This window comes from Plectropomus leopardus, chromosome 17 (assembly GCF_008729295.1).
Source record: "Plectropomus leopardus isolate mb chromosome 17, YSFRI_Pleo_2.0, whole genome shotgun sequence".
Classification (NCBI taxonomy): domain Eukaryota; kingdom Metazoa; phylum Chordata; class Actinopteri; order Perciformes; family Serranidae; genus Plectropomus; species Plectropomus leopardus.
In genome coordinates, this window is record NC_056479.1 from 25,171,824 (window position 1) to 25,197,346 (window position 25,523).

A 25,523-nucleotide genomic window follows, 5' to 3' on the forward strand; every position below is an offset into this window, starting at 1 on the left:
TCAATGGAACTTATAATACTCAAGTTGCAGCAACTTCACAAATTTAAGTAAATATGACTGAATTTTAAGAAAACTTAACAATAAAATATAATCTATACATAATTTAAGACTAAAATGTATGTCTACTAACATATTTCAAGGTAATCAGTTTCCTAGATTTTTTGAAGTAAAGCAGCTCGTCAGATTTTAGAGTGACAATCAATTATTTGTACCAAATATGCAACGTTGGCTGACATTTCCCTGAAACAAACCCAGCCTCATTTGTGAAATCTAACCTCGAGCAGAGAGGAGGAGAGATCGCAATGACTTTGTAACAACCTTTCTGGTTACATCACCTCTTTTGCTGTTTTTTCTCAGCATCCTGACACTTTTCTGGGTTTTCTTTAGAGGTGAACATCCACAGCAACACGAGAGACGTCGACTGAAACGAGCAGCTCGACAAACCGTTACAAATACCAACAAGAGAGCACGCTTATTCACTTTCCCCACTTTCCGGGGAACAGTGTGTGGAGATACATAAGTGTTTGTGTGTGTGTGTGTGAGTGTGTACGTGTGTGTGTTTGTGTGTCAGTGGGGGAGAAGGGGTGCCTGTGACACTGCTGGGAAGCGTCTGTAGTTTTTGACAAGTGTGTGTGTGTAAGTGTGTGTACACGTTTCAGATCCTTCTCGTCTCATTTGCCCCTGGAATGAGATGAATAACCAACCCCGCTCTCCTCCCCTCTTCGCTGGTATGAATTGCCAGGCTGATATCTCACTCTCCGGAGGGGCTGGAGGGCAACGGGAGCTGACAACACAATGGCATTGTCTCTGCTGATGGGGAGCCAAAGTCTTAGGGGAAACACTCCCCCTACCAGCCTCTCTGACAGTCTCCAAGAAAAAAAAGAAAAAAATGTGGGTAGAGTGCGTCTGGGCTTGTTTGTGGGGTAAATAGTGTTTCGGTTTGGAACATTTGTGCGTGGTGGAGTGGTGCTACAGAGCAGCGCGGAGTATCATTGAGGTGCGAGGGGGTTGAGAGGAGGAGGAGGAGAGGAGAGCTGTGCCAACACACTGAGAGGCCACTCAATTATTTAGAGGAGCGGCCGGGTTCAAAGAGTCACACCTGCCGATCCGCCACCTTCACAGCTAATCTGCTGCTGCTGCTGTTTTGATCCAGTGGTCTTAAAAGTACACAAATATCACTCACAATATTATTACTTTTTCAACAATGATGAGGAAAATGTAAAAAAAAAAAAAAAAAAAAAAATCTGATTATACACGATATTTGCTTTCTCACTTCTCGCCATTACGGCTGTGGATATAAAAGATATCGGAGCTTTACTTTGAAAGTCGCTTAGACTCCTCTTCTGTCCATGTTCAGACTGTGACCTCTGTCTTGCTGTTGGTGGGCAGTCCCTTGTGCTTGGGGTGCATGTGTGGCGAGTGGCCGTAGCCCAGCGGCTGCGAGAAGAGCTCGGGCAGCGTCTCAATGCTGAACTGCCTCTTGTTGGAGTAAGCCTGGCGCCGGCTGTTCTGCTGGTGCAGCGCCTGGTGCTGCTGCTGCTGGATGGGGTGGTGTTGCGGCCCCTGGAGGGTCATATGGGAGGCCACCGGGTGCTGGATGTGGCTCTTACTGGGGTCCCATGCTTTGAAGGCCGAGCTGGAGGTTAGTGGGTGGGTGTTGGTTTTGGAGATTTTAGGCTTGGGGATCTGGGAGGCGTTGATGGTGATGGCGAGTGGCGCATGGATGTCGGGTGGCGGGAGGAAGGGCTTGTCTTTGGGGTGGAAATTGATTGGCTGGAATGTGGGAGGGGACTGGCGGTGGGTGTAATCTACCATTGGGTAACTTTTGTAGTAGTCTCGTGCAGTCGTGTCTGGATGATGAAAAAGAGACAGAAGAGGAAGAGAAACAGAGACAGAGACCATCAGTGATAAAAGTGATGTACATCAGCTTAACCTCATACCTATATATTTAAATATTTATATACATATATATATCAACTTCTGGCTAATTTTACAGCCAAGTAACTTTGTTGTGTGTGTGTGTGTGTGTGTGTGGTATTAAAGAAATACTTCACCCCCATAAATGACCATTTCTTTATCAATTACTCAGCCTGTGTTACGTTGAATTCCTGAAGAAGACCTTGATTTCTTGCATGCCTCCAGTGAACCAAGAATCCAAAAAACTGAGAAAATTCTTGACGAACTGAAGTCATCAGGGTCCATGTATAAAACCAGTAAAATGATATCAGCCGTCTGTTTACAAACTCTCACACAACTGAGCATACTGAAGTTGAATAATGGCGATGAGATCTCCTGTAGGTGTTTCATAAAAGGAAACATTAGCCAGTACATTTTATTACCTTTGTGACGACTGGCTTCCAATAAAAACAAAATGTTAAAGAAAAGAAAAAGGAGGTAAAAAAAAAATCAGTCTTCAAAGATACGCATCTATCTGTGTAGACAGGGCCTTAGTCAGATGCTCATCTGGATAAAGTTTGACAGAAACATCACGTCACAGCACATACTGTATATCCACACACACACACACACACACACAGACACACACACTTGAGGCAAATCTGTCAAACTGTCAGGTGAGCCCATAAAAGACATGCCAAGGCAAAGATGATGAATCCTGCAGGGTGTGTACTGTATGCGGGTGTCAATGAAGATGTGAGTGCTCGCACCATATTCCTGTATTTGAGCTCTGAACTGTCTACGCGCTGACCGTGGAGTTAAAAATACCAACAGCACCAGAGAGAAACAAACAGAGGGAGAGAGACTGAGAATCAAGAAAACAGCCGACAAACGGGGGAGAGGAGAGTGAGTGTCGGGCAAAGTGGGAGATTTGTTGGGAGTAAAAATAGAGTGGGTTCAGCGTGTCGAGTCAGATTAGTGTGAGCTCCCTGAGTGGAACTCGACTCTGCTGTTCGGTCATCACACCCCACCCCAACCCCCCTACCCCACAAACAAGCCCAGCCGCGCCTTCACTCACACACACACACACACACACACACACACACACACACACACACACACACACACACACACACACACACACACACACACACACACACACACACACACTGCCCTAAAGTCACGAACAACCTTGTCTAGTTAGCCCCGTTTCATCAGTCTCTTTTTCCTGGAGAGAAATAAAAAAAAAAAAAAAAAAATTCTTCTTCATTTCTGTGCCCTCATTGCTTTGTATTAATCCTCCTCTTAGACTTGGTATCTTTCAGTATCTTAACATCTGTCTTCCTCACAACAGAGCAGGACGCAGCTGCTATCAGCTTGTACTACATGTTTATGACAAAGTACATCTGTCTGCGTGTTTGTTTTTTAATCTGTTTGTTTGCCTGTGTGTCTGATCTTATCATTATTACACTCCAAACAGGAACATAATAATACAATTATGTCAATAGTCTGGTCAGAGGATGCACGACCTGTTGAATTTGCTGTAATGAATGTGAATGAATGTGGCTGCACCGCACACAGCGCTCACAGGAATGAGACATAAACGCAACTCAGAAGGACATCATTTGAAAGCATTTTTTGGATTTTGTATATTTGCAGGATTGGAATTGGCTTAAGCTCTGTGATTTGTGCTTGCAGTTGAGGAAAATGTGAAGATGTATTGCTTTTCCTACTATATTTATTCAAAATATAGAATTAAGCAGAGGCCTGTTTTCCCCTCTGTAGCCACTACTGTCGATTCATTTCGAATAATTTATTCTAGCCAAGATGACTGGGAACATTTTCTTATATTTGTATTTTCAGGAAACACCTCGGGGAGCACTCTCACATTCACACATGTCAAGAAACTGTCCAGTGCCATCACAGTCTGGTAATTGCTTATTGAACACTTCAAATATGGGTCCATTGTGTGACTCGAGGGCACTTCAGCAGCAGCTGTTGAGGAAGGAGACGGGGTCACCAGTAATCATTCAGTAAAATCCTCCAAGCTGCTCCACAGATTTAAGTACAGAAATACAGTCCTGCTTTTCTCAGTGTGCCGGCAATGTGCAGGCAACCACGATCGGTTATCAAAATGCGTCTACAAAACAAGGCAATGTCATTTGTTTTTTGACAGCAGAACAGTTTTAAATATAACATGGAATAATAGGACAAGACGGCTGGATGATTGTGCTTGCAATTGTTTTTGACTGACTTCCTCAGTGAAATGTATATTTGTTGGCAGTAAACAGATGCAGCAGTTACTCATCCGTTGTATTTCTGACAAAATAGATGTTCAAATAGTGTCTGCTGTCTTACTAAACTTCCCTTGCTGCTTTTTTTCTTCAGTGGTTTTACTTTTTATATCGCTGTAGTGATGTAGAATTATATTTCATGGGGTTTCAGGACACTGTGACATCAATGTTAGGTGTGCTTACAGGTGCAACACCCAACCAAACCCAGCAGTGAAAATGAGATGAAACAGAGGGCTGTACATTACTTTACAACCTGGGGCCAGATGCAAAAACAATGCAAACGCCTTTTCCCACACATAAACTGGTATTTATAAAGGAGGAATGTGCTGCGAGAATGTGCACACCTTACACTTGTACATGCAGTTTTAGCTGAGATAAAATGAAGATATAGTATGTAGATTAAGACAAACAACACAAGCAAGATAAAAATGCACACAAAATCGTTTAACATGTACAAGGTAAGAATATAATATAGTGATTATTTGATATTATCATGTGGAGCATTTTGTAAAGTTTGCAAAGTTTCCATGTGAGCGCTATGAATGAATCATTGATCCTTCTGATATTTGATAAAAATGACCATGATTTCACTGTGACAATGATTTGCGTAATGACGGCTGCTTTGGCACTGTTGGAAAACCTTGCCGACACAGTTAATGAAATAGCACTTTCTGTACTGTATTTCTCACTGAAAGATGAAAGGGGCACACTTATTAATATGCATGTTTGAGGGTGTTTCCACACCAATTTGTGAGGAACTGTGGGTGTCAAAATGAAGCTTGTGCCCATGTGCCCAGCGCCAAAATAATTGAGATTTATAAAACAGAATCAGGCATTCACATGGCTTTACAAATAAAAGAAAGAATGTGAATGCATATTTCTGCCTCTGTGCGTACACACAGATTTAGTTTTATTCATATGGCCCCGGGTGTTAGGTTACTCTTTAAACTGAGAAGCACTTCCGTGCTATAACAAGTAGTGAAACCTTCAGATAGTATGAATTGCACGCTTTGGAGAGGGAGACAGAAGAGACAGAGAAAGAGCAGTTAAATGAATCCCTTCAATTGTTCAAGTGAGAGATTTAGGAGTTGTTTTTTTTCTTGATAAAGCAATAAAGTGTCACAATTTTGATGACTAAGAATAAGGAGAATTAACTGAACTGTTTGGCTTTCATTTAAATTTTGCAAGATAGGGATGAACGTTTTGAGGATTAGACTGTACTTGTGTCTGCTGGTTCCTATGAACATGCATGTGCAAGCCAGGCATTGTGCACAAAGAACACATTTACATACATTCCTCACTCATTGAAAAGGGAATAAGCTGCTTGATTTGTATGCGTCTGTGCAGTAAAGTGCATCACACGCTTTTGGCAGCTTTTTACCGGCTGCCTGTTTGCACAATGACGGGAAGACACTCACTGACGTATTGCTTCAAATGAAGGTTTATTTATGCAGAGAGCTGTTCAAGCCATGAGTTCTTGGAGCAGTTTTACTGTTTTTCAGTGCATCTGTTTTTGGTGTACTACACTGCAGCCGAGACTCCAGCAGCAGAATTTGGTTCAAATCTCAGGACAGGGCGGGAGAATCTGGGACGGCACAGAAACAATGAATTAAACACATCCTTTCTTCCCACAACAACTGCTGTTGCTGTCCATTTGAGTGTTTCCACACATGTTGCCAGCAGGAGCACCTGACAGCAGGGTCCTCTGTGACAGTGCTATGTGCCTTCCTCTCCGTTTCACAAACTCCATCTGCTCAGACTCTCTCTCCCTCTCTCTCTCTTGTTTTCCAATCTTTCCATCTGTATTTCATCTATTCTCATATCTTCAACAACATCAGCTCCTGCTCTCCATCCAGCAGCAGCCTAAAGCGAGGCCTGTGGGCTCAATCTGGGCCACTGCACTGGAACTGCAGAAGTTTGGCCCTGCAAAGGATTTTAGAGTTTTACAACAGACTGTATTGTATTTGGTTGTTTTTCATTGCCAACTATTTATGCTTGAGCAATTATTCTGAACGAACCTGCACATTAGCACACAACACAATGGCATTACACATAAAACCCAATTTTGTTCTGGTGTTTTTTGACAAATAGCCCATCACTAATGTTATCTGTGACACTCTGCTGAACTTTGTTTAAATTTTCTTCAGCTTATGTTTTCTGTTTGTCAATTTTAGAACTTTTATGTGCAGTTTTGCAACCTTCACAGAGTTTCCAATGCATCAATTTACTTGTGGCGGCCCGCCATGATATCAGCATCGGGTGCCATATATTGACTTTCTATTTTTTAGAGCTGGACCATTCATTAAGAGTGTTGTTGGATACATATTTACTATTCATTTCACCACACTCTTGGAGTGCAGAGCATACTCTGGGCACAGATGTAACGGCAGAATGCCAGACACAGTGAAAGTGAAACTGAACCATTCACTGCACTGGGTCTAAAAATTTGCTTTTACTCACCTCTCCATCAATCGTTTATCAACCCCACAAATCAAACTTTACAAAATGCTGCTGTGGAAAAAAAAAGTCACAGAGTTGTGTCTGTGCTACTTTCATGGACGCCTCCTGAAACCTCTGAATTTAGGGAGGGGACACGGAAAATAATCCAAAAGGATACACACACACAGAAAAACATAAAGTCTGCCCCACACCGGCATCAGCTACCACCAAACATAGAATCTCACAGAACATAATCTAATTCTGTGGGAAACAATGCTTCAGTTATAATTTTGCAATCATTTTCTTCACTATAAAGGAGATTTTTGACCCTTTCTGGCCACTTTAACTATTGCACGTGTCCTGAACTGCATCCGTAATCTCTTAATTTTGCCCTTACATTTCCTCTTCATCCACATTGTCCACGAAAATAAGTGTACCCACTGCAACTATATGATGTCTTACTCTAAGAGGAATATTTGAACCCCAGAAAGCATGCTCTTATAGCTGTGCCATTACCTCAAATAAAAATATTCTACATCCTTTGCACATCTTAATGCACATCTCGATGTAATTCAGACTGACAGATTTGGTACTAAACTCTGGGATCTCCATTCCAACTCATAAAAATACGACTGAAGAAAATTCCCTCATTCATCTCCGCAGGTATTCCACTGATCACTGCTAGTACAGGAACCCTATCCTGAAGTGTAAAACATAAAAACAACTTTGAACCAGTTGAGTTCCTTCATCTTCAAAGCTTCTTTTGGGGAATTCTGGATCATAGAAAAATAGCAACATTTTTTTTCCCATCAATTATGTGACCTAAAGTGCACCCTAAAAAATGCAGCAACTGCCTAGCCAACATTTCTAACAATTTAATCATGAACTGAGTTAAAAACAAGTGAAAAAAACGTATCAGTGAGTCTTCAAATAATTGTGTTTTTTTCTTTGGCAATTATTTAAAAAAAACAAAAAAACTCAAAAATAAATCCAACTAAACAACTGACAATCAATTTATTGTACTTGTTGGGACATATTCTCTGTACTTTAAAAAATTCTTTTTTAAATATCGAAAATATTACATATAATACATATTTTAATTGACAGCCATTTTCTACAGTATTTCTAAATAACGCTCAGGCTGTCAGATTATTAGACTTTAATTAAAAGCTTCAGGCGGTCTTGGCCGAGAACTGGCAAACAGTCTCTCACACCCTTTCTGATAATATCCCTCCACCTTCTGTCTCATGTTGTCATTTCTCTGTCCTCAAGACCCGACACTCACCTGGATGGAGCTCTATGGATCTCACAAGACGTATTTATGAAAGGGGACCTATTATGCTTTTCCATATTTCTTGCTATACTGCGTTACAATGTCGGATGTTCATATTAAACATGGCCAAAATTTCAAATAATAAGCTATACATATGTAAAAGTAATTCTTGTCAGCAAAAACCTCAAGCTTCAGACTGTTTTGTTCCCAAATTGAGAGATGAACTGACAGCTTTTGAAAGATTTCTTTATACGTCGATTTGCTCAATACACGCTACTGCAAGTAGCTTCAGGTATACTGCTTCATGTAGCTGCATGCTTACATCATTGAAACACATATTCTTTGTGACTGATATTTTTTATTTTGCCCTGCTTTGAGATCATATTCCTGCTGGAACAAGTCCGATTGTGTTTAGTGGTGATTTTTCACAATAGAAAGTGTCAATATTCTCCATTACAGTCATTCTTTGACTGCAATGACAGTAGAGACACAGAGAGCGCAGATAAGACCCAGAAACGCTGAACAATCAGAGTTGACTGATTGTGTGACTGCGCTAAAACAGTGTTTCAGACAGACGGTGCCAATATGAAGAAAATAAAGTGCTTTTTGACCATTAAAACCTGTACACATGGTCTAGCAGAAGCCTTAATTACAAGTATGAAGCTGAAAATGAACATAGTTTATACCTGCTTCCTCAGGGCCAACCCAGATCATCTCAGTTCTACCATGGAAGTTTATTTCTTCCTCCTCTCACTTCTCTCTGCTTGTTCATTCTGTGTCTGTCCTCTCACTTTCTCACTCTCTAACCTTTTGCATCTTTATCCAACAATTTCCGCCAGTCCACCTGTGCTCCTGTAATTAAGACAGATACATCGGGGCTACTTGAGCCAGAGTCCTGCTGCTACACCTGGCGCAGGTTTGCTGTCAGAGAGTCCCGACCTCTTTGACCTGTTATCCCCTTCTTCTCGTCTATCCTCCCTTTTGTGCTTACTGCTTCCTTTTCTCACATTTCACCTCTTGTTTTGCTTTCTGTATGAGATTTTAGCAAACAAATGCGTTGTTAACAGCTGTATTAAGTCCAACTTTTTTCCTAAAGATTTCAAAGCAGCTTGGTCCAAAATCCCTGCTGTTTCAGCTGGCAAAGTGTCAGCTATCCCACCCAAACTGTTGTGTGTCCTAGCCATGACTTTGTCCACACAGCCAGGATCTCTGGACCTGCTGCCTAGTTTATCGCCCAGCAAGAGAGCTGATAAGCATGTGTGAAAAGGTTCATAATCAAGTTTGTTGATGATTCGGTGGTTGTCAGCCTCCTGCAGGACCGTGAGGTCAGCCGTGGGCCAGCCTTGGACAATTTTATCAAATTGTTTGATGACTCTTTCTTTTAACTCAGTGTTTCTAAGACAAAAAGGATGCTTATCGACTTTTGACTTAACCCGGCTGTCACAGCAGCAATTTTTATCAGTGGAGCTGTAGAGACAGTATAGGCATCTTAGCACCATTCAGAATGACAAAATGACTTTTGATGCCAACAGAGTCTGTCTGCAAAAAAGCCAACCAGAGACTGCTTTTCTTTAGAAAGTTGAGGTTAGGTGCTACTGACAATGTTTTATTCATTTTTATTGAGTCAATTTAAACTTTTTCAATGAGTTGTCGGTCTGGCAAACTTAGCATGGTTTACAAAAAGAACATCAGCAACACTTGTAGTTTAGAAAATAACTTTAAATGCCCCTTAAGGGGAAACACACTGACCGGGAAGAAACACAAAATGACCCCAAAAAGGTCAAAAGGAACTGCAAAGAGATACAAAATAACTAGGAGCAAAACAACCACAAAGAGGCACAAGATGACAAAAAAACACACACAAAATTTCCTCAAAGACACAAAAACGACCACAAAGAGACATCAAACTACAAAATGATTTGCAACCATTACAAGGAGATGAAAAAAAAATAACAAAAAAGAGGCAAAACCACCACAGAGTCTGTGTTTCTTGCTCGCTTGTAGGAGAGTCATTGGGGCTTTTTCCATATCTGTGCCCAGAGGCCAACTGTCTCCTATTCCACCCAAGCAAAAGACCACTGGCACTAACTTAAATGATCTTGGCAAAGTTGGAGCCACTCAGAGGGCAAAAGCCGATCTGGCGGACCCTCAACAACCTCTTCTTGCAGGGTTTTGACTCCTGCTATCAGGGAGGAAGTACACTTTCCGTAAAAAGGCCAAATCACACAGATATGTGAGATCATGCTGTTGCAGCTGTTGCTGTTGAATTTTTAAACAAGTTGTAGTTGCTTTTGCACACACTATAACAAGGAGTCTTGCTTTTATGGCTCATTGCAATGTCATTGTGATGAAATCTACTATATGTTGTATGTGTTAATGTCTTTGTGGATCTATTGTAACATACTGGTTGTGCTGTCTACCACTGTATTTGAAAACCAAATTGCCCCGCAAAGACTAACAAATCCAATCCAATCCAAAGATGACTGGACTGTGTGTACATCTATGTTTCTCTCTTTGTGAATGCATAGGTAATAACCCAAGAAGTACAAAAAATGACAATCAAAAAGCAGGTGAAACTGGTAGTAGAACTTATAAAAAATGGAATAAGAAATGCAATGTGAACAAATGTAATGTTTTACTGATTTGATTGATGATCAATTCTTATGTCTTTTTAGGAGATACTAAACAAAGATCTTTAATAAAAGTATGAGTATAAAAGTTTTATTTGATTTTTTTTTAACTTTAAGCACCACTTTATTGAGCCTTAAGTAGTTTGTGAAGTTTTCCTCTCTGACTGCATTACATCCCCAAACCACCTCAAGCAAGAAGACAGGGCAGACTTTTACCTGTGAGGAAAAATTCAACACAAAAAGTCAAATTTTTAATTCCATGTTTTCCTGACATTGTCATTTTAATAGTGTTTCAACTTCGATGTTGCGTATGCACACCAGTGGGTGCATGGATGATATTTTAGCCCCGATTTAGCATATAATTAAACATTTAATTACATTGTACAGTAATGATTTAAGTTTGAGCCCATTACTGTAAAATGCAAAGTAAAGTATATTCTACTAATTTGAAGACATAAATGACATTTAACATATGTTAAATGGCCTTTAAGTATTAGGGCTTTAGTAATGACTAAATGTCTTCATCTATATCTCTACTGAATTGTGAATTAGCCCCATTTGATATTTTAAGACAGCCAGAAAGAGAGAGGAGATTCTAAATAACGAGAACGAGATTAAAAGAGGACAAGAGGTCACGAGTGTGTCCAAATTAGTAAATCTACAAATGTTATGATTGTAAAGTGCTATTTGCCATGTTTAAAAAAGTCTAACAGATGTAAAAAAAAGTTTCTGTCTGAAACTCAGTGATGATGGGCAGTCCTGTCTGTATATATTTGCATATTGTGTCGATGAACAGTACATGTACACGTGGCAAACTGTCGCTCCTCGTCAGCGTCACTGTGTCCTTATCTGTCTGCAGTGATCAGATGATAGATATGTATGTCTATGTACATGTTTGTGCCCCTCATGTGTGCCTGTGCAGCAGGAAGCAGTAATGTGTGTGTGTGTGTGTGTGTGTGTAGGACATATTTATGATGTGTATGTTTATTTGTGGTTTTTCTCAGTGTGTGAGAGGGAAACAGAGAGGCCAGAGGGCAACCTTGAGGCCTGAACCTGTCACTTCAAACTGCTGCTGTCTAGACGATTGTCACTCTCCACCCACCGAGGCCTAAACTAATGTGTGTGTTTTATCCTTTCTTTAAATTGCAAACTTGTGGAGTTCCTGTGTGAGTTATGTCATCATCAGCAGTGAATTATGTATTTTGGTTTTTTTTTAAGCGTCTGATCCACAGTTACTATTAACAGAAAGGGAAGCTGTCAATAACTGTCAGCATTATAGCGGCTGAGCTTTAGGCAGATGACTAACCCGTTCAGAAGAAACAGCAGTTGTTTTCATGGTTGTGAGGCAACAATGATCCTAATGTCTGCTTTATTCAATACAGGACTTCCCCACTTTCATAAAGCATTATAAAACAGATTTACTCAGTTAGAAGTGAACAGCATGCAACAATTTACATAAATATACACACATTATGTCTAGTTATGTCTGTTGGTTTATGTAGTCTATTGGTTTTAGTGCAAAAAGGCACAGCTGCAGTGTTTTAAATTAACATCTTGCTGCTAGTCTCCTGTTCAACAGTGACGGCTTTCAGCGAAGTGCATCGTGTTAAACTGCAGCAGGATAACTGGTCATTTTTAAACTGGACCCTATTTTCTCACGTTTTTATGTCTGAGTTACTATTGGGACCAACAATTTTTGGAATTGATCCAGTAGTGAGTGACAAGGCTGCAGCCGGCAGCAGTGAAAAAGGCTGCAATGTAACAACTTGGGGCATTTGTTCATCGTCAGGTTCCGCTCCCGAAAAGTGTTTGTTTTTTCCACTGACAGGCTCAGATTGTTTTTCTGTGTCTATGGCAAGGATCCATAAAGAGGTCAACCTTTTTGTTAAAGAGTTACATTTTTCTTGTTTAACCAGAAATAGCCCCAAAATTGCCATCACCAAATCCACCAGGCTCCATTTATATAAACACTGATTTTAGCAGGTATAGTTGTAGCATATTTTCACATCTAATTGGTTAAATTTAAGATTGATTTCAACCAAATCAGAGTTAGTGAATGATGTTACAGTTTTAAGACAAACCAAGACATTTTTAGGGGTTTGTTTTGTTCCTGACAACTTTGAATTAAGCGTCATTTACGTTAATAAAATCACTGTTTATTTGAATGGAGTCTGGTGGGTTTGGGATACCAGTTTTTGGAGCTGTTTCTGGTTAAAGAAAAAGGATCTTACTCTTTTACAAAAAGGGCCTTCTCTGTATGAATCCTTTCCATAATGGTGTCAGACACTTATAATAACAAACTGAGCCTGTCAGTGAAAAAAACAAGCACTTTTTGTTGATATACATTAACACATATTACATTACATTAACAAACATGCCCGAAATGGTTAAATTGCAGCATGTTTCCCCACTGACCACTGCAACGTTCTACCTCTATTCTGGACCAATTCCAAAAATTGTTTCAATTTGTCAATTAGGGACAAAAACATAGGAAAATTGGGTCCAGGTTAAAAAAATAAACTTACGTTACCCTTAAAGTTTCCAGTCTTGTACTTCATCAAAAATAGATTTGCGAAAGTGAGATTATTAGAATCAAAGTGTGTAGTTTGCCATGTGAGTGGTCATACAAGTCATAATATTTACATCATTGCAGCTGTGATCTGATATAAAATAGAGAAATCCAAAATTGGCCACAGCACTAAAACATGAGTCATGAGTCAACATGGTTGAATGAGAGTCAGACTCATAAAAAAATCATTATCCTAATTGGTGCTTGCTCTCCCTTAACCACTTTCCCACTCAGTGTGTGCATCAGTATGGGGACATTTAGTATGTTTCATCATCCTGATTCAGTTTATACAGAACAGCATTTGACCTCACTGACCTCTGTGCATTAAGCCTGCACTCTGTATCCGTCCTTATGTTCACATCACCGGTTAAATCCATTAGTGAGTATTCAAACGTGCATACGCGCGGTTGTAAAGGTGTGTTTATCCGTGTAGTGTGTGTGTGATACTACTCACCCACGGCCTTGAGCGAGGTGTACTTGTTGAAGCCGATTCCCAGGTTGTTGTGAGGGTGAGACAAGGCCATGGCTGGACCCAGGGGAGACAAGGCTGCGTTGTTCAGATGGTTATGATCTGAGGGCAGGGAGAGAGAGTCCATTTACATTTAGTGCACATAAAAGATACATTTGTGAAGTATCAAAATGCTGAAGAAAATGCAAATCAGTATACGTTTCCATCAGCTAGTGTTATGAGAATATTCTCAGGAGGGAGTAGCAATATAACAATTATTAGTCCTCTGTAACTCTGGTACATCGTGGCCCTTTAGGACTGATTCTGACAAAAGATGACATTAATGTTTTTCTCCTTCACAAGCAGTGCTTGCACACAGTACCCCGAATGTGACGTAAGATGCTAAAAAAGCTCTTTGTGGGATGTAATGATTAGCTGAGGCTGGATAAACATTTGCTCTTTTCTATCAGCCCTCATTACATAATGTTTCTGCTTAAAATAAATATATTCATGAAGCTTTTAGAAGTGCAGGTTGCCCAGGACAGAGGCGAACGTTACCTAATATAGGCTGTTGGAATTCATACGAGGACAACTGCCAAGCAAAATAACACACACGTTCCCAAACCTGCAGTGTAAATGTGTTGTGCATATGTCTCTGTACATTCTGACAAACACATGGCATGGTTCAGCTCCCCTGATTTAGAAAATAATGCAGAAAATGCAAAAAGAAAACTGTTGGTACATGCCAGGCCAGTAGTTGGTGGTGTAACTTTGTGATGACACGCCATAGAAGAACACCACACGCATGCATGATGTGTGGCTGTGATGTCACTGTTCTCACAGGATCCACGCATTGCCAGTTTACACAGCAACAGAAGGGGTGGCGTTTTCAAAAGGTTACAGTCTGGAAACCGGTTTCAAAATTTTGCTGCATTTTCAGGCCCCCAAAATACTGTTATCATGCGAATGAAATGCTGAACTGCGAAAAAAAGTTCCATGCAAGAACCATCGCTGTGTTATAAGCCCCTTTAGCTTCTCTCAAAAGAGGAAAAAACCATTGGAAACAGAATATTCAGAACGGTCTGAAGCCTGAGGTTTTTGCTCAAAGGCATTACTTTCACATATATTTACCTCATTATTTAAAACGTTGGCCATTTTTAATATAAACATCCAACATTGTAACATTATATATGTGACAGAAAATATGGAAAAGCGCAACGGGATCCTTTTAAACAGTCCCATGACGACTGAGACGCATCAGTGAGAATGAAGCAACGGGAAAAAAAGACAGCGAGGCATATTGAGACCCAGAGAGCGAGGGATGTGACACCAGCTCTGAGTGATTGAATTAGAAATAGATCCTCACTTCCCCGTGTAATTGATATGCAGTGATGACACGCTGTGTGCGGTGTGGAGTGCAGGGAGGCACAACTGTGTGTTGTAATTTTATGCGTGTTGCTGCGTGTGTGTAAAATGTGGGATGTTATTGTCTTATGTAGACTGCTGGTGCCACCTGCTCTCCTCACTCATTCATTTAACAGTGCATTAATACAAACAAAAACATTATTTAAAAAAAAGGAAAAGTAGATTTAAGGATATTTTGTATGATTGCTTAATGACACCATTTAAAAGAAAAAAGCTTTTGTTCTATAAGTTTGCTACATTTGGATGCCATGCTCTAAGCGGTCCTCTAGTGAGCCCACAACAGTGGAAATAATGAGAGAAACAGAGAGAAAGTGTGAGAGAGATAGAGAGAAGAATAGAAAGACAGAGAGAGTTGAAGGCAGAGATAGACAGCGGGGAAAAAATCAACTAATTGATGGAAAGATCCCTGGCCAGTCTCCAGTTTGACCACAGGGCTGTTCCTGTCCACCAGAGAGAGGAAAAGAGAGGGAGGCAATACTCGTGTTAATAAGCCATGGCATGGGGTAAGGAATTTGGGATATGAAAGAAAACATTGCGGGTTATTTGTTAGTTTTGTAATGATGGAAACTGCTGAATGTCAGCTTCCAAATTCCTCAATTTTTAAGAAAAGTTATATGGACAAAGGTGAAAATCCACAAGGGAAAAGGCATTTTTCCATTATTGATCATGCAGGATGAAAGAGTTTAAAAGTAAATAAATAAATGAATAATAATAATATTCATAAAAAAAGCTGGTGTAATCATAAGGTCTAAAAAAACAAAACAGGATTTTTCAGACACTAAAATTATTTTCTCAAACACAAAACCAATACCACACAGGGATGCCATTTTACATAACATAACATTGTAGGAGTGTTGCTAATTAATTGGTGACACTTCTACAGTAATCTCATTAATATTAGAGAAATATAATCTCTTTAGGGTTAATGTTATGGTTTAGCTTAAAAAACCTGGCACTTCAACTAACGCTACATTGATTGATTTTTGGCCACCTGGGTGCAGCAAAATTAGCATAGCATAGTAGTATGGTATATGAAGTTGATATGGCTAATGTGTTAGAAAACTGGCTTTTTTTAATCAAAATCCCTAGAGAAAATATCTACATTGTAGGATTCTGCAAACCACTGATATGTCATATCTGTATGTTATTATAGCAGACACACTGAAATATAGGTTTAGGCACAAAACTCTGGAAATGCAGTGATGTCTCAGTAAAAAACAACAATTTTTTGTGGTACTATCCCTTCTGTAAAAACAGTGAGAGGTTGCTAAAGAATCACACACATTCGATGGCTAAAAAGCAACTGGAAACAGCAAAAACTGGCTAAATCAAGATCAGATTTGCTGTTCCTTTGTCTCAAACTGTGGTCTACAGTGGTCTGAAAATTTGAAGTTGTCTCGCCTCGGTGACACACAATTTATAATCCTCTGCGTCTCACGATGACAAAGTCAGCTCATATACAGTACGTGTAATCAGAACTGGATTGCTTTAGAAACTTTGATATGACACGTATAAAACAAACAAATGTAATGTATTTGTGGTTTGCAGAAACATAAAATGTCAATATTTTTTTCTGGTAACTGGGCTGCTTGTTTACACATCAAGCAGATATAGATAAATACTAGCTTTCATTTGAAGTCTTGTTTCTGTCCACTGTATTTCTCCTTTTAAATCTGTTTTGGGTCTCCACCAACTCCTCAGAAATGTATATGGTTTTTGACCCTTTATCCATTGATACTTTAGAAAAATCGATTACTGCAACTTTAATGTTGTGGGATGGTTTTGGTTAAATGCAACTTTTTCAGTGAACATAACTCACTCACTCAGAGTAGTAAAATATTTTTCTGCACACAATTTGGGAACTGAACATGAGATACCAAAGGTACAACAGAGTTGGGTTCCTCTCTGTGAACAGAGAATATTATTCCATCTGAAGACGTCTTATTCATTTTATGAGATGTCAGGTCACCAGCCTGTTTTTATGTGTAATTCAGGAGGCTTCCTGCCTGACTCACTTTGCTCCTATTCATACGACCAAATTGTAAGAGAGTGCACAAGAGAGAGAGAGAGAGAGAGAGAGCAGATTGAAAGGGAATAAATTCTTCCCTGTATTCTGTATTCTTGAATAAATTCTCTCTGAATGTCCTATATTTTTCCAGCGCTTGTGTGTGTGTGTGTGTGTGTGTGTGTGTGTGTGTGTGTGTGTGTGTTCATAAGTGTGTGCACGCTCTTTGATGTACTATAGTATGGAGGCCTCAGAGGAGAAGCGCTCATAAGAATTCAAATTTATGTTTATTAAAGAGAAGCGCAGAAGGAAATGAGGACTAACAGTGTGTGAATGTGATAGAAACAGGAGAATGGGAGATGTTTGGACATTTAGAGCATATTATCGAAGGCACTGTGAGACGTGCGTGGCTTGTACGTCCACTCCTTGTGTGTGTGCAGCAGCACGTATACTTTGTTTTGCATGTGCATGCTCTCCTACCAGCATGCGTTTGTTTTTGTTTGTATGTGTGTGTTCGGGAGCGTACTGTGTGTGTGACTTGTGTGTGCAGGCAGGCAGCAGAGCACCGCTGGGTGATGGCCTAATTCAGCAGGGCTCAACATCAAAGAGGCAGACTGCTGCAAGGGCTTCAGCCAGCCTTACTCTGACATGACTACTGTCACACAGAGAGCGGGAGAGAGAGATGCATGGGAAGGAGAAGAGAGGAAAATAGACGCGAGGAGGAGAGAGTGGCGTGGGTAGCATGGAGGGAGAAAGAGAGGAGACTCCTGTTGTTTAATGCATTGTGCATAAAAACTAGCAGGGAGGGAGTTTGAGTCCTGCTAGCTGCGCGGGCTAAGATGAGTGCACTTATGGAACTGCAGGGCACACTGGATGAACAGCCAAGTGGCGTATATGTCACATCATTTCATGTAAGTGTACGAGAGAAGGAGAGGGGAAGAAAAACAACAAGGACTGAGAGGGCAGGACAGGTCAGAGGAGGCCATGAAGGAGAACTTTACTTTATGACACATGGTGGAAAATTGTCCTCTGACTGTACCAGAAACAGCAGCATATTTTCTATATAATTATGTAACAAAGTTTAAAGTAAAGCACCAGCTGTTTAGGGTACCAGCCAATGTGCACATTAATTTATTAGAGCGGAAGCTGCAAAAACATACGTGCCCTCACTCACTCCATGCAACCGGCACTATATATGTTATAAAGTGTTGCAAAGGATGGATGGATGGATGTAGGATTTAAGGAATAGTTCAGCATTTTGAGGAAATGAGTTTACTTGTTTTCTTGATCGACATCTTTCACGAGTATTTAAACTTTTGAATCTTCAGCAAATTTGTCTGACTTCTTTCAAAAAACTGAGAAAAAAGGCAATGAGCAACATGGCAAAAAAATTAGTAGATAAAAAATGTCCAGAGAACTATATTTAAAATATTGTTACAATTATTACTATTACAATTTAATTATACTAAAAGTGCTTGTTTTTATTGCTGACAGGCTCAGCTTGAGAGGATCCACACAGAGATATGCCAATTTTTTTCTATTAAAGAGTAAGATTCTTTTTGTTGAAGTAGAAACAGCCTCAAAACACACTTCATTACAAGTCAACAAAAACAAAATAAAACTAAAAAAAAAACATCTTGGATCATCTGTCCACTGTATCAAAAATCACCAACTCTGCTGGTTGAAACAAATCCGATTAGATATAATTGGCTGGCTCTATACATGCTAAAATCACTGTTTCTGGTTAATCTAGGAACTATCTCTGTGGGGATGATTTCAACAATGTTGTTAGACACTTAGTCCATGTGAGCCTGTCAGTGTCAAAAACAACCACTTTAAGCACATGGATGTTGCATACTGCACCAAGACGGCCTGTTTTCATTTCTAGCTGCAGCACTCTCTCTCAATACTGGACCAGTTTCAAAAACTGATGTCTCCATTAGACACTTAGACAGAAAAACATAAAAAAATAAAACACAGGATGAAAAATACCAATTATACTTTAACATGCATATGAAATATGATTCTTTAACAACTTTGCCTTCAGCAGATGAATGCATGGTTGCACACCTCATATATTCCCGCTACTCTTGACACATAGCATCTAAAAATAACTTAATGTTGAGATGCCCTCAGCTGCTGCTGCTACAAAATGTAAATAAAATACAACCTTGACCAGGAACATGTTAGGTAACGACATACTCTTTGCATGTTTGAGAGGGTGACATGTGGGTGACATATGGGCCTCCTTCATTAATTTTTTTCTCAGTGTGCTAGAAAAAAAATGACACGCAAACATTTGAGGTGTTGTGAAGTATATAATGCTGTGGCCCCTCTAAATCACGCAAACAACACATCTAAGGAGTGTGAGCAGATGCTGTTTATCTGAGCTCTCCTTCCCTCTTCCTCTCTCGGGGTGTCTTTTTTATCTTTGTCTCTCGCTGTATCACAAAGTTTTTCTCTGTTACAGTTCCTGTCACATGTGTCTTCATGCTCATGTAACTGTCTTTTCCTCTTCCATCTCTCTATCCTCCCTCCGTTCTCACTCACCTGCTTCTTCCTGTAACTTCTCTAATCTTGCTCTTTTATTCTCTCTCAGTGAGCGTGAGGTTGGCCATCTGTTGTCTTGCAATGGAAGCAATGTGTGAGGAGCACTCATCCACCTTAAATTTTTAAAATCCTCTACCCTAACTTTTTACTCGGGTGGATAGACGTGCCGATGAGCTTGAAAAGTGTTGTTTTTGAATCTGTTGCGGTATCTTTTCACCCTTCGTGTGTTAGCACTGTACTTCTCCGAAATGACCTATTGCAAACCACAGATACTTTTAATCTATACATTAATATGCAGCAAATACTGAAACCTTATGTTTCTTTGAGCTTCAACAATGTGTGGTAAGATTTAGACACAAATCCACTTGAAAATGTTTAGGAAAATATGTTTTCGCTTAAAATAACCACTTTTTGTGCCACTATTCTGACAAGAAATGCAGCAATGTGTTAATTTAAAAACAAACACTTTTGGTGGCACTATCAAAGCAGAAACACAGCAACATCTCATTAAAAAGTAACCATTCTGTTGTGGCACAATAACAACTGGAAACGCAGCAATTTTTTTTGCAAAAAGAAACCAATTTCCGGGGCACTATCCCAGCAGGAAATGCAAGGATGTCTTGGTGAAAAAATTGCCTCTTTTTGTGGCACTATCCAGACAGAAAATGCAGCAATGACAACCACTTGTCTTGGCACTATCTCTGCTGACAACACAGTGACTGGTAACTAAAACACACCCACTTTTTGTGGCTAAAAAGCAGCTGGAAACACAGCGATGACTCGTTTAAAAACAACCGATATTATAGCAAGTTCATCTTGAAAAGTGGTCTGCGGTGCTCTGAAGCTTGGAAGCCTCTCGCCTAAGTGATGTGCACTCGCCCACCCCCCTTCACCTCCCAATAATAAAGTGGACTTACACACTACACCACTTTAAAATGATGTTTCTGACGGCTGGGCTGTTTTTTATTTGTCTCTATTGCTACATCTAACATGGAGTGAGGTAATAAAATCTCTCTTGAAAACTGCTTGAATTTTCAACTTTGCAATGACAACCAGCACAAAGAGTGATGAAATGACTAGAAAGACCCGTCGCTCGCCCACTCATTCCTTGCTTCTCTCCTACTTTCTTTCTTTAGCCTCGCTGTTGTTTGTGTGTGTTAAACGGAGTAAATGGAGTCACTTCAGTACACTGATTCCAATGAGGAAGTCTCTCTGTCATCCACCCCCCCTTTTCTTCCCTCTCACACACTCTATTTGCAGGGTAAACGAGGGCTTATCCCAGGATAACACCATTATTTTCTGCCTTCAGCCCACACACTGGATGCATTGAACTTTGACTGTTTGTCTGCTCAGCACTTTATGTAATGCAGAGGACCGCTATGCACAAAGACACACGCACACACACACACACACACACACACACACACACACTGGTAATAAACACAGGGATGGACGGCACCTTTTACTTTTAAAACTTTTCTATTGAAGAAATAGTTGGGGAGGGCCTGTTGAGCACAAAATGGACAAAGGGAGGTCACAAAGTGAATGAAGATAGAAAATAAGGAAGCAAGAAATACAGGCAAAAACAGCAAACATACTGGAGGTACACTGAGATCATGAAGCCACCTAATAACAGTCAACATGTAGGCGCGATCTAATATTCAACTCTGGAGCCATAAATACTCTGAAAAATATATTCTGTTTATCTTGTAAAGTGACTCTGGGCAAGGTGAGTTCAGGATCCCTGGTGTCGTATCAACATGTCTTGTTGCCATTTTACCAGTTTGAAAATAGTCCTTCAACAAAACGTTCACATCAGCTGCAACCATCTTGGTTTGTTTTTGAAAATGCCTCAGTGGCGCACCTCTTTATTAAGCTTGGCTTCTGCTCAACGTCGTGTCTGGCATGAGGGTGAACAGCCAAAAAAACAACCTTATAGCATATTCTGTGTTAAGCGTTAAGGCTCCACAAGTTGTCAGCCATCGCTTTCGACAAATGATTTAAATGGTCTGAAGTGAGCCAAGTCAGGAGAAAATCTGTCTGAATGGAAGGGGCGACAGATACATCAGCGAGAGCAAATAAAACACAATCTCGCAAATCTGTCTGGTTCTTAAGCTAACGGGGAACTAAAGAAAAAATTAACTTTAGGACCTCTTTTTCGGGGGGCGTCCTGGCCAAGACAGCAGCATGATGAATTTCGCATAAAGACCAAACAGACTAAAAACACAACAGCAAAGTTAAAACAAAACAGCAATAAAATTCACACACAAGCAACTAACTTAAAACAATCAGCCAATCAACACTGTTCAGAGACCAAACGCGCATTCAGTATTCAAAAGGTCCTTAATCCTGTTTTAGTCTCTGATAAAGGAGTCTAATTTAAGGTGATTCTGCAGCTGACATCAGTGTGTCATTTGACTGATTGTTAATATAAGAAATATGGAGTAGTGCAGCTTTATTACTGAATCAAGTTTGCTAACTTCGGCAGATCAGTCCGTTACTGCAGTCCATGCAAACTTTCTTAATGATGCGTCAAAGAGAAGGGAGTCAAAGACAGGATAAAGAAGGATGACAGGAGAGAGGAAGCGAGAGATGAACAGATGGGAGACAGATAAAAGAAAGAGAAAAGGGACAGAAATGAGCTGAGAATGTCCCTCTTGATTTGCATCTTTCCCAGAATGTAGATCAGCCGTTTTCAGCACCACGGACAGAAACCGTCAAGCGTCCCACTGAGATCTGCACTGTTTCTCTTCAGCACCACGGACAGCGTCATTGGCCTCAGCGCCACACTACATCTGACCCATCAGTCCTCTGACTTCACTGGACAGTTTTGACAGTAAAAAGCAGCGTTAAACAAAAAAAGAGACCGATGTTTAACAGTGATTTTATGTTTTCTTCCCTCCTTCCTTTTTTCCTCTCCCCTCTCTCGTTTTTTTTGCTTCTGACATTTTAATTTGGTCCTTAAACTCTTTTCCGTTTCTTAAATAAACTGTCAAGTTGCAGCACGTTAGATCCTCTGTCATTTAATTTACATATATCGAGTCTCTGGTTAACTTGTCGGGTGCACTTTTAAAATGATGCAGTTATGGGTTAAAACTGGAATATTAGGTCTCTTAACACACACAGATACACACTCAGTCATCATAATATGTGTTTGTGTGTGCAATAATTAGTGTTTGTACGTGCATGAGGGTGTATGCATTCTTTTGTGCTTGCATGTGTGTGTTATGTAACAGTGAAGCAAACAGTGTGAGCGAATCTCTTTATTCCATTATTTCTTTTTCATTATCTACAAAGAGCTTCTTTAACTCTGACAGGCGTCTGAAGTCCCACCGGCCCCCCTCAAAGTCACCATGACTCATTCTCCCTCCCCCTCTCTCTCTCCCTCCCTCCTTCTCTCTCTAATTGTTCTTCAAGGGACAACAAAGCAAACCCCTGGCCACCGCTTCTTAACTTCTGAGGATTCAATTATTCAAAGGAGGTAATTGTACTGCACAGTCATCTAAAATCACTCGCTAACCCGCAGACACTTACTGATGTTTTGTGTTTTTCTCCACGTACGTCTGTGTTTGTGAGCAATCTTCTAACCTCGCTTCCGAATTTCTGTGTGTGTGCATTTGTACATGCGCAATTTGTGTGTGTGTGTGTGTGTGTGTGTGTGTGTGTGTTGCATAATCATCTCCAGCTCCCTCTAACAGCTGCAGAAATTTGGGGAGGTGAAGAAATCCTCGTTACGCAACAGGACCCAATTCGGGTCTCATACATTAAGCTAATTTGCCTGAATTAATCTTTCATGAAAAGATTTCACATCAGTTGCTTCAGACTTCAGATCAGGATTTGGTGAGCGGCAGAGGTGAAGCGAGGGTCATTTGTGTCTCGGCTAATTCATGACAGATGAAACAATGAGCAACCTTTATTACTCTTCTGTGCCTTAAAATGACATTTGAGTAAGTCATGAACAGTCTTTATAACCTTGTTTATCTTGGATTTTTTATAACAGCTACATTTTGCACCAAAATCTGTTTAGAGTCCTGTTATCAGTGGATTCTGTCATCAAGGTCCTTTTCTGGACTTTGACATGACACTTACAGTGTTAACTACTTGCAAACTGTCTTCCTGACCTCAGAGAAACACAACTTCACACAATTCAGTTTGATTTTAGCCGTACTTGAATGTTACCAGTTAGTGCATTAGTCACAGTAGCCGGTAAATCACCTCAGTAAAAGGCAATATAGGATCCAGGTTGGAAAATACTGACGTTGTCCTTCATGCTTTATGATTTATACAACTAAGAAGAGGTGATGGAACATCTTAAAGAGCAAATGTCAAGTCCTTACCTATATTTTTTAAAACCCAAGAAAATCCATAAACGGAAGTTAGATTTTTAAAGACCACGAAAAACTCTTCATCCCTTACAGCATTCTCTCTTTCTACCATTTGATTTTCTAACAGGTACTTGCAGATATACCCCTCTAAATCTCTGTGGAGGGATTCAGTCTTGGTCTACCTGCAGAACTAATGAATTAATAATAACCAATCTGGTAGATCTGTGTTTGTGTGTGTTTTTGTTTGTGTAAGTACATATGTGCATGCCGCTGCAGTGGATGCATACAGGTGCACTGACTCTTACCTCCTGTGTTTGGAGAGAACTAGTGAATTATTGAGCTAATCTGAGTGCTGAACATGGCCTTTCGTCCAAGGCCAAGCAGCCTCTGGGGCTTTCACTCACACTCACAAATCTCTAAAACTCAACTAAAAGGCTTCCATGCATTCTTTCAGCATGGATATGTATCCATGTAATATTACACCTCAACAAACATGAATGTTCCTCTTCTGTAATAACTCATGCATTTTTCCAGGAATAAAAATAATGACACTAGTGATTATTTTGAACATTTTCTGGACAGGTAACTGCCATAAAAAGAGTCAGATCAGATTCTTCATTCTGTGTGTCTAAAAAAGAAACCTCTGTATTATTTATTGTTCTGTGATCTTTTGAATGGGAGAACAAAACAGGACCATTGTCAAGCCTGCCACCAGAGATTTAAAGCCTATTTCTCCTCATCCATAAAGCCATTTAAGTTGAGGCCAGGGGCTAATGTTGTACCCATAAAAGAGGTGAGGGGAAAATTAATTGATACATATTGTCCATTAAATCTAATTTCTTACATGTTTCTGTCACCATGGGGGCCGTGTCTTTTTCGCTGATTTATGAGCTGTCCAGGAGCCATAAAAAACTGTTGAACCTGATTCATTCCCTGCAGGTAGAGAACCAACGTGAGATGTGACCAGTGAACTTAAAAATGAAATAACCAGCAGGTGAGATAATAAAGAAGGTGAGTCATTAGTGTCTGTACTCCTATTATACTGAGATAATCGGGCTATGTTCAAAGGTTTTTATTGTTAATTTCTTAATGTTTAAAAACTTGGCAGAGGGAGTTCTTTGTAGGTTTGGGCTGAAAACATGTTCAAACTGGTTTGATATTAAGCCAAATGCTGGATGTGTATACTGAATTTTACCACAAGGTGTTGAACTTTTAACTCTGTAAAACCTCGATTGTTTTGTAAATCGATATTGGTTCCAAATATCAGTTATCGGTCTCATTAAGTACTAATAATCGGCACTGATCATGAAAAAACAATATCGATTGACCCCTACCCAAAGCAGTGCGCAGCATCACTGGTGGCCAGTTAGGGCACCTCTTTTGTCTGCTTCAAATCCAAAATTCATAGTGGTGCAGTTTTAGTTTTCTTGAGAGACTAACTCTGCCATGTCTCCTCTAATCGCCCCAAAAAACACAAGCACTTTCTAGTAAACAAACACAACATCCACTACTCTGCCCCTCCCAACTTCACTGAGGTTTGATCTCCTCCATGGTGCTCGGCAGTAAATTGCACACAGCCTGTCAGACACCGGTGCCTCCGTGTATCACTTTATAAACAAACATATTATTATGTTAATCATGTTGTCATATTGCTTATTACTAATGCAAC

The 25,523-nt window shown here is 40.1% G+C and overlaps 1 protein-coding gene across 1 annotated transcript in view; it reads right to left on the reverse strand.

Moving 5' to 3' along the window:
* Window positions 1–1,353: 1,353 nt before the first annotated feature.
* The window catches only part of LOC121957209 (protein shisa-8), a 108,463-nt gene continuing 84,293 nt past the window's right edge, over window positions 1,354–25,523 (reverse strand). The window contains exons 3-4 of the mRNA XM_042505740.1: window positions 13,556–13,672; window positions 1,354–1,850 (exon numbers count right to left, since the gene is read on the reverse strand). Coding sequence (XP_042361674.1) covers window positions 1,354–1,850; window positions 13,556–13,672 — 614 coding nt within the window. The remainder of the gene's footprint in view (window positions 1,851–13,555; window positions 13,673–25,523) is intronic.